Raw genomic sequence first — 9,191 nt, 5'->3', positions numbered from 1 at the left:
ATGTTTATTGATATCGTTATTTTCGAGAACAAGATTATGAAAGTGTTGTATATATACATATATATATATATATCTATAATATATATAGGTTCATACTTTATTCGAATATAATAATGCTCGAGATGAGAATTAGATGTAATTATATGCGTGTGTGTATTTATATTAGCAGCGTAGAATACGTACATAAAACATATTATATATTAAACAAATACGTGTAACTGAAATGAAAACAAATTAAACAAAAAAAAAGAAAAGGAACCTTTAGTCCCGGTTGGGGTTACCAACCGGGACTAAAGGGTGCGGCCACGTTTGCTCGGCTGGAGGGCCTTTAGTCCCGGTTGGTAACACCAACCGGGACTAAAGGTCCCTCTTTAGTCCTGGCTCGATGACCCGGAACTAAAGGTGGCACCTTTTGTCCCGGGATCATTGTCCCGGCGTGGTAACCGGGACTAAAGGCCGTTACCGTCCGGGACAACAAGTCCATTCTATAGTAGGAATACAACTTTCATTTTTTCTGGATCCTGTGCATTCTCGTCTCTCTTTCCTTTAATCTTGTTCAGTCTGAGGACCTTAGACGTTTTTGTTCAGTCTGAGGACCTTAGACGTTTTCCTTTAATCACCTTAGACCTTAGACGTTTTTGTTCAGTCTGAGGACCAACAGGCTGCAGGCCACGCAAAAGTGCCGATGGAATTGGAGTGGCGACATCGGCTGACTCCTGCCAAGCACGTATACGAATATTACATCTAGCCGGCCACGTACATGCACATGTTTTTTTGAATCTATAAACCAAACTCGATCCCAACCCCGGCTAACTTCCTCCTTTTCTTTACGTGTACGAGCACCTCCAATCACTAAGCAAGTCATATGTAAATATGTGATGCATCTGGAGCAACGTAACTTTTCAAATCCAGCACCCAGCCAAAGTATTTTCTTTGTTGCTTTTAGATTCCGATTATTGTGCAACATCTGGTGCATCGACGTTCCCCCAAAAGTGAAGATTTTTGCAGGGAAGAAATTAAGTAGGAATATTCTACCAACAAAAGGAAATAGATTCAAAAGGAGATTGGAGGCGACACCTACATGTGATTTTACTGGTAGCCTGCCCACAGGCGAGGTGCTTGCGGCAAGCCATGTCAGACCACTGGCAAATGCCGGATGAAGAGCAGTGGAGTTATACCGGAAAAGGACTGGCTGTTACTGCTTCTGGACGGGTGTTCAAAGGAGCAGCGGAGCTTGATCCTTCTACTTCTATGGCGTACATGGCATGTGCACAACAGTATCACGCACAATACAGGGCATATTCTGGTGACGACCTCGGTTGGATTCCTCCTCAGCTACCGAGATAGCCTGGAGGTGCACCCCCATGCGATGGCAAAGGCAAACAGGAAGTGCAGAGCGACGAGAGACCCGCAATGCGCAACCCTCGAGCAGAGAAGTTCTGCCACAGCGCTGGGTGCTCCCGCTGGACGGATGAGCCAAGATTAACGTCGACGGTTCATTCATGGAGCAGACAGGTGAAGCTGGAGCGGGTGCTGTTGCCAGAGACAGCAATGGAGCGGTCATATTTGCGGCATGGAAGTTCTTCGACAAGTGCGGTAGTGCACCTGAGGCAGAAGCTCTTGCTTGCGTCGAAGGATTACGCTGGGCAAATCATTGGGGGCTCTCACAGGTGATCATCGAATCTGATTGCGCAAGAGTTATTTCGTCCCTGAGAAGCCAAGTGCTCGATGGATCAGAGATTTGCCCAATCATAGAGGAGGCAAGAGGTCTTATTACTCGGCTGATGAATGAATGAATGGAAGTGTTCCCAAGTAAAGTGAGATGGTAATCAAGTAGCAAATGCCTTAGCGCTGTTAGCTAGACGTCGTAAACACTCTGCGCTTGGCCCTTCCTGAGTGAGCGGAGTCTTCCGTCAGCTTCAGCCTCCTCCACACCGTCTTGCGACGGCCAGCGATCGCGGCAGGGGGCATCGGCACACGCGTTGGCCTGACTATAATGGATTTCAGCCTGGCTGGCGCCAGAGCTCTAGAAGGCGCAGACGGGACACGCAACACAACCCCAACACAAATTGTACAAATAAAGGACTATCTCCCATAAATCCCAAATCACAGGATGAAATTAAACAAAATGGAGATGTGTCAAGTTCCGGATTAGAACTTAACTGGAACTAGAGTGGAAGAGAGGTTCAGAGGATTCAGCACGAACAAACGGTAAAGTTCAGAACAGAGAAGGGTAAAATTCAGAACAGAGAATGGGAATCTATTACTATTCTCATTCATAACAATCTTCAGACCACTTACCCTGACAGTATTTATACCATTCATAACGAAAATTCTAAGCTCTCCACTCACCCTGACGGTATTTATACCATTCATAACGAAAATTCTAAGCTCTCTACCAGGCTGGAGTGCAATTTTCGTCTTGCTCTCTGCCAGGCTGGAAAGTAATTTTCAGCAAGTTGTCTATAAGGCCGGCGACTAATTTTTCATCTAGAATCTCTACAGCATCCATGCAATTAATATTGTTATATTACACGTTCCCTAAAATAGAACAAATTAATTTAATCAGCCTGTTCGCTTGTTGGTTTCAGCCAGCCCAAACTAGCCAGCCAATAGTGTTTTCCTCTCACAACAAACCAGCACCAGCCAGCCCAAACCAGCCCAGAAACCAACCAGCGAACATGCCGAATATCTTGTTAAAAGAATGTCAGGAAATTATTAACCTCCGCAATGAATTAGTATATTTGATAACATCCCCTAAAAAACAGAAGGAAATTTACCACAGGTAGGAAAAAAAGCTGTGGAAACCTTTCACCAAAAATAGATCAAGCAAGCAGCGTTGCATTTCACCGGAACACACAGGCTCTCCCAAAGAAGCGCACGAAGCCTAGCCTTGTGCATTCCTACATGAAGGACACCAAGAAAATGGATGCACTTGTGCCGCTTTCGCTGCTTCTGCTTGGATTATTTGCAGATCATGCACAATGTAAGTAAGTTATATGATTATTTCCTATGTCTCACCCCGAATTTTCAATACAGTATGTTTGCAATGCTTTGCTTGTATAGATACATGTTTCCCTTCATCTGATCCTTCCATAAGGCCTTGTTTGGATGTTGTTGGATTCACTTCAATCCACGTGTGTTGGGGTGGATTATGGTAAAATTTAGTTCAAGCCCCACTACATAATAAATCATATTGAATCAATTGGTCTAATATTATTGCGCCCTATTATTGTATAGCCATTTGTTTGTAGTTATATCTATGAATTGGTGTTTTCGCTTGTTTACATTTGTCATACAGGCTGAGTCATGGATGCACTCGGTGTTGAGAAAAGGACTTGAACCAGGATGCCATTTCGAAAGGTGGCCAAACTGCGGGGGGGTGTTCCCCACTGGAAACGCGTGCTGGTGCTGTTGGGGGTACCATGGTGGTTGTGGAAATACAGAGGCGGAATGCAAGGGGATATGCCATGCTTGAAAATGCATCAACTTTTATGTCACTACGGCAATGAGTAATACTTCATGATGATGAAAACTATTTGTGTCACTTTCAGTTCATCAACACCTCTCATATCAACCGTGTAATGCATGGTGATAACATTAGAAAATTCTGGATTCTTTCCCTGTTTGAAATTTGTGCCTTATGTGCTCTCCAGGTTCTTTGGTTTTTTTTTTCATCTCTATTTTTTAACGGACGTCCATTCTTTTTTCTTATCCTCTTGGATCGCTTAGCAAGACCACACAAAAAATGCTGAACCTATTGGAAAAAAAGAAATCCATGACCCCCAAGGTTTGCTGCTTTCAACTGAAGACAAAGCAGTGAGTACATTCCACTTGGGCGTACCTAATGCAGAGAGCTCCCGATCTGTACGGTGTCTGAGGAAGGGTGTTAGTGACAAGCCTTACCCTCACCTGTGCAATGCGAGGAGACCATGACTCGAACCCGGGACCTTCCGGTCACAGGCGGTAAGACTCTACCGCTTGCACCAGGCCCGCCCTTCCACTTGATGCTACTTATTACCAGCCTACAACCAATCTTAATAGACTAGAAAACCAGGATTATTGCCATCAACTTTTGTTCAAACCCTTTGTCCGCTCAATGGCTCCATTAGCATCGTCCTTATTCCCAACAAAACTACATCCATTTTCCTGCTCGCTACAACCTGATGTTATCGTGTTGTCGACAGGAAGAGGACAACTGAAAACTCTGTCATTTGCTTTCAATACCTAGAAACACAACAAGCAATGTTGAGACATATGAAAAAAAGAACCTGAATTAAATGCATTCAAGCTCTAACATCAGCTTACTTCTTTGTTCCAGTTGGTGTATAAGGTGATGCAAAGAAGCAAGATCATCTGCACTGCTACTCCAACCAAGATCCCAAACCAAAGACCCTGTTCAATACAAACAGGAACTTTCTTTTAGATTTTTTTTTTTTAACTATGAAACTGACAAGAAATAAATTAACTTGTTCCAAAAGAGATTCATGAGAAGGCATAGTACCATTCCACCAAGATGACAAACAAAGGCCAAAATGGACGCCACAGGGATGCCAACAATATAGAATGCAGCAAGGTTGATAAAGGCACCAATCTTTTGTCGGCCACAACCCCTAACAACACCTGCACCAAGTATGAAGGATATGTAAATTACAAATGCAACGACTCCTAAAAACAACTAACATGTCGTGTTTTACTTGTGCAGAGTGCAATTTATTACTAACAGAAAAATGAAGAATACTAATGAAAGCTGTTTATATTGCCCATCAATGTAGGAAAATAGCAACAGCCTCTCCAAAAATGTGGAATATCTTGATTAACAGAGCTCTTAGAGTATCTTATAGGACGAATCCAGAAAAAAAAAATCTGCTAGGCAATATGCTAATTTTGTGAGGTGGTTATCGGAAATGTTCTAGAAGGTCAGGAGCTGAAAAAACAGCTTCTCCTGATTTGCTTTGTGGACAAAATCACTTCCTGCACAGAAATTGTCCTACAGAATCACTTTTTACCTTAGACTCACTTCCCATAGAGATGTTGAATTTGTTGTGTTGAAGAATGTGCAATAATATTGTTTCATAAAAATATAGAGTGTTTAAAATTAGATTACCAATAATGATATGAAATAATATTTTAGTTAAAATATATAAACTTATTCTGGAAGAATAACTTATAAAATTTATTAATATAGAGTATTAATATAATGAAAGTGAACTATCAGTTTCACTGGCAAGTGGTTTCATAAGGAAACAATTTTTCATGCATGATGAATGTTTTGTATGTTTATTTGGCCTACATGGTATCATGTAGTATTATGAGAGTGGTACATGTGTGCAACTTAGAAACGTATATAGCATACTTTATGATTACCGAATTAGTTTCCATAACATATAGCTCATATTAGAAACATATATAGCTTAATATAATGAAAGTGAACTATAAGTATGCAGGTGGTTTTGTAAGGAAACAATTTTTCACGCTTGATGAATGTATGCATGTTTACTTGGTCTACCTGGTGTCATGTGTAGTATTATGCTAGAGTAGTATATGTGTGCAATTTAGAAACATATATAGCATACTTTGTGGTTGTTGAATTAGTTTCCATAATATATTGCTTATATTAATATAGATATAAATCAAAATGGTTATTTTGTACTATTCATAATGGCAAAACAGGGTAAGTTAGATGCAAACTTAGGAGCTACTCTGCATTATATTTGTAATGGTAGAAGTGAATAACCCAGATAAAATTTTAGGGTTTTATTTTAAATTATCTTTTATAATGGTAGATGTGGATAATTTAGATACAAGAGATTATTTGGAATTATCTTCTACAATAGAAAAGGTGGGTACCTTAGATGCAAATTTAGAGGTTGCTTCATGTGTTTTTTCATAGCTATTATTGGCGATGATGACTAAACCTATCATGTTAGATGTCAGATTTTTGGAATTTATCTTTTTTTTCGTCCACGTTTCATAAGAACTAATTCATATGGAGGTTTATTTGGGGTCTGTATGTAATTACTAACAGTAATAATATGGGTGGTATACCTTATCACTTGTGACGTACCTGACAGGACGCACTGGAGGCAGTCCAATAAGATGCAGGCCGCGAGAATGGGCATCAATCTAGCGGTGTACATGGCCACTTCCATGTCGTTGGTGTAGGCGTAGCCGAGCAGACTGCGCGCCAGCACCATGACGAGACCTTCCAATACGCCCAGGGAGAACGCCAAGAGCATGACCACCCGAGTCGCCAGGCGGGCCGCCTGTGGCCGCCCTGCACCAAGCTCGTTTGAAACGCGTATGCTGCCCAGACATATAATTAAACATGGGGAGAAAGTGTTTAATTTCTTATTACAGATTGTTATTAGTAATTAACAGCATACTGAATAGTAGTATGTACTACTGTGCATATTTCTTACAATAGTATGTACTAATATAGTACTAACCTTGCTGCAGCACCAAGTCCCATTGGGAACATGAATGCGAAAACGTAAGTGTTGAAGCTACAAGAATCACAAAATTAGCGAGCCCAGGGTAAGAGAGTACAGAGTGTCTGCGTTGTAGTAAAAAATAAATAAAAGAGAGAGCACTGAATAATGCAAGTAGTATTTCTAAGCTTTCACCGCACCAGATAGACATCGCAGCGGTCTCAAGCTTGGGGTTAGGGAGAAGGCCAGAAAGCAGAACCAGGAGCTCGAAGGACCACCACTCCATACTGCAAATTAAGACGGGTACTCATCATCGACCTCAAGGCACACAACGTACAAATACAATGGAATGGGATAATGGACCCTCACCAGACCATGGCAGCCGAAGGCACGGCGAGCTTCAAGAAGCCGAGGATGCCATGGAACGCCTGGCGGGAGAACCCCGGCCAGGTGGCCTTGCAGGACGGCGAGAGCCTGATGTAGATCGCCAGCGCAGAGAGATTGACAAGGTTGGAGACGGCGTTGGCCAGCGCCGCGCCGTCGGCTCCCAGGCGGAGCCTGCGCACCAGCAGCCAGCAGGCTGCCACGTGCACGGCGACGGTGGCGCCGGAGCTGAGCATGACGGGCACCACCACGTTCTGCGGCTGCAGGAACCGGACGTGGCACTGCAGCTGCCCGAACAGGAACAGCGCCGGGATCATGCACCGGATGTAGCTCCCGGCGCCCGCCGCGATCTCACGGTCCTGCCGGAACCACACCAGGATGTCGCCCGTGTAGGCCCACACCAGGGACACCGGGACGCTCGCCGCGGCGAGCACCAGCATCGCGCGCTGCTTGTAGATGCCTAGCAGGTGGTGCTGCCCCGCGCCGAACGCCTGCCCGCACAGCGTGTCCAGGCAGCTCGCCATGCCTGTCTGGTCTGCCAAGAACGGTGGTCACGCCACGCCACGCCACGCCGTGCAAACCAAAAGCAGAGATGCCTACCAGCAAGCTGAAGCCGGTGACGCTGGCGAAGGAGGTGGCCAGGGAGGCGCTGGCGAGAGGGAGCTCGCCGAGGCGGCCGACGAACATGATGGAGATCGTCTGGATCACCTTCTGCAGGAGGAACCCCGCGGCGAGCGGCGCGGCCAGGCGCAGCTGCTTCTTGCTCTCGCTCCACACCTCGCCACCCGCCGCCGCGTGATGTCGTCGTTGATTCTCCTCCATGGTCGAGCGAGCTGGACCTCACTGGGTCAATTCAATGTGTGTGGGCGTTGGTGATCGATCGAAATGGATGGGGGACAAGAACAAGAGTCGTCATCAGTCTTGGCTTGGATTCCTCTCTTGGAAGATGGAAGCTGGAAGTCAAAGCTGCCGCCAACGAAAAAGACACAAAAGGGAGGATGATTGACTTGTGGACTACTCGCAACGAAATTGGGTGCCTTGTCACATCGCGTGTCAGCATGAGTTTGACCAGACACACTGATAGGTGTCATTATTATTATTGTCGCAATGTCGCACACGCACCTAGTACCGGTACCTGTTCGTTCGATTTTCGGTCAACGTACAGTATTTTACTTTTACAATAAACTAGTTAACGTTACTTTCAGCCAAAGAGAAATAGGGCACATGTTTCTTACCAGAAGTTGAGAAGAGAAACATGACAAGTCGCGACATGCTGACAAAACCAAACTCCTTTCTAGATGTCTTCATTATATAAAAAAAAATATCAGTCGGCAGTAGCTGGTGGACCTCTAAAATTATACAGTACATCCCAGCAGACCAGTTTATCATTAGAAACATTGAATTTCTTTTATCCAAGGCCTTGTTTAGTTGGCGAAATTTTTGGCGAAAGAGTACTGTAGCACTTTCGTTGTTATTTGGCAATTAGTGTCCAATCATAGTTTAATTAGGCTTAAAAGATTCGTCTCGTGAATTTCGTCTAAACTGTGTAATTAGTTTTATTTTTTATTTATATTTAATACTTCATGCATGTGTCCAAAGATTTGATGTGATGAAAAATCTTGAAAATTTTTGCAAAATGGAAGGGAACTAAACACTACCCAAATGCGCGACGACGTTCTCCTGCTGCACGGCTGCACCAATCGCGCGCAAATGATGTCGTCGTCCTTCCCAAGGGCTTGAAGAGCTTGAAGAGCTGGCTTGAAGGGCTGCACCAATCCCAGCAAGCTTGAAGAGCTGGCGAGAGGGAGGCGCAGCTGCTTCTTGACCTCACACTTCCCCCCCTAGTGTCCATAGCCTCACGTGAAGTGAGAAAACGAGAAGACCGCGTGCAACGGCCATCTAGGTAGACCTCAATGTGTTCAAACCAGCACATTTTTTCTATGGGTAGGCATGGAGGAATCATCCATGACATCCTGACAAAAAACAAACACATAGACTGTTTTGTACGTGTCAAATTTGAACTGTGAAGGCGCACGTGCAGAGGATATATATAAATATATCAGCCGGCCTTATCGGCTTGGAATTGTACAAATATACCAGTCCGCGAAGTTGCACGTTCGACGTTTTTCTCCCAAACATTGTCTACAGACGCCTCGTTATTGATAAGACATTGTCGCTCTATGTTCAATTTTATATCTCACATTCCTCTCAAAGCTTAATTAGGAGCAGACTCTTTACTTTGATATGATGACAAGATTATACAAGGTGCGATGGCATTTGGAATTTCTGTTGGTATAAAACATTTTATACAACAGAAATCTGAGAATGAACAAGTTGCCATGACAAAATCCGCTCTTATGATTATCTTTTTTTTTT

At 43.9% G+C, this 9,191-nt stretch overlaps 1 protein-coding gene across 4 annotated transcripts; it reads right to left on the bottom strand.

Moving 5' to 3' along the window:
* Nucleotides 1-3,726: 3,726 nt before the first annotated feature.
* Nucleotides 3,727-7,775, bottom strand: LOC136471852 (protein DETOXIFICATION 16-like). 4 transcript variants are annotated; one of them, XM_066469602.1, is made up of 8 exons: nucleotides 7,416-7,544; nucleotides 6,801-7,350; nucleotides 6,632-6,718; nucleotides 6,450-6,506; nucleotides 6,068-6,306; nucleotides 4,505-4,623; nucleotides 4,309-4,395; nucleotides 3,727-4,227 (listed from the first exon to the last, which is right to left on the bottom strand). In XM_066469602.1, the coding sequence occupies exons 2-8, from the start codon at nucleotides 7,337-7,339 to the stop codon at nucleotides 4,069-4,071; spliced, it is 1,287 nt and encodes a 428-aa protein (XP_066325699.1). In that variant the 5' UTR covers nucleotides 7,340-7,350; nucleotides 7,416-7,544; the 3' UTR covers nucleotides 3,727-4,068. The 4 variants fall into 4 exon arrangements, 3 of the variants coding, with proteins under 3 accessions (XP_066325699.1, XP_066325698.1, XP_066325697.1); XM_066469600.1 differs by having other exon boundaries at nucleotides 3,728-4,227; nucleotides 6,801-7,345; nucleotides 7,416-7,775; XM_066469601.1 differs by lacking the exon at nucleotides 6,450-6,506 and having other exon boundaries at nucleotides 6,801-7,345; nucleotides 7,416-7,775.
* Nucleotides 7,776-9,191: the final 1,416 nt, after the last annotated feature.

The sequence above is a fragment of the Miscanthus floridulus genome, chromosome 8 (assembly GCF_019320115.1).
Source record: "Miscanthus floridulus cultivar M001 chromosome 8, ASM1932011v1, whole genome shotgun sequence".
In the NCBI taxonomy this organism is placed as follows: domain Eukaryota; kingdom Viridiplantae; phylum Streptophyta; class Magnoliopsida; order Poales; family Poaceae; genus Miscanthus; species Miscanthus floridulus.
This window is presented reverse-complemented; position numbering and strand designations above follow the sequence as displayed.

Excerpts from the sequence above, each read along its gene's own strand:
- LOC136471852 (XM_066469600.1), bottom strand. The coding sequence starts at position 7,637 with ATGGAGGAGAATCAACGACGACATCACGCGGCGGCGGGTGGCGAGGTG. Across the intron at positions 6,719-6,800 it reads CCTTCGGCTGCCATGGTCTG|TATGGAGTGGTGGTCCTTCG; the intron begins GTGAGGGTCCAT and ends CTTAATTTGCAG. Across the intron at positions 4,228-4,308 it reads ACACCAACTGGAACAAAGAA|GTATTGAAAGCAAATGACAG; the intron begins GTAAGCTGATGT and ends TTGTGTTTCTAG.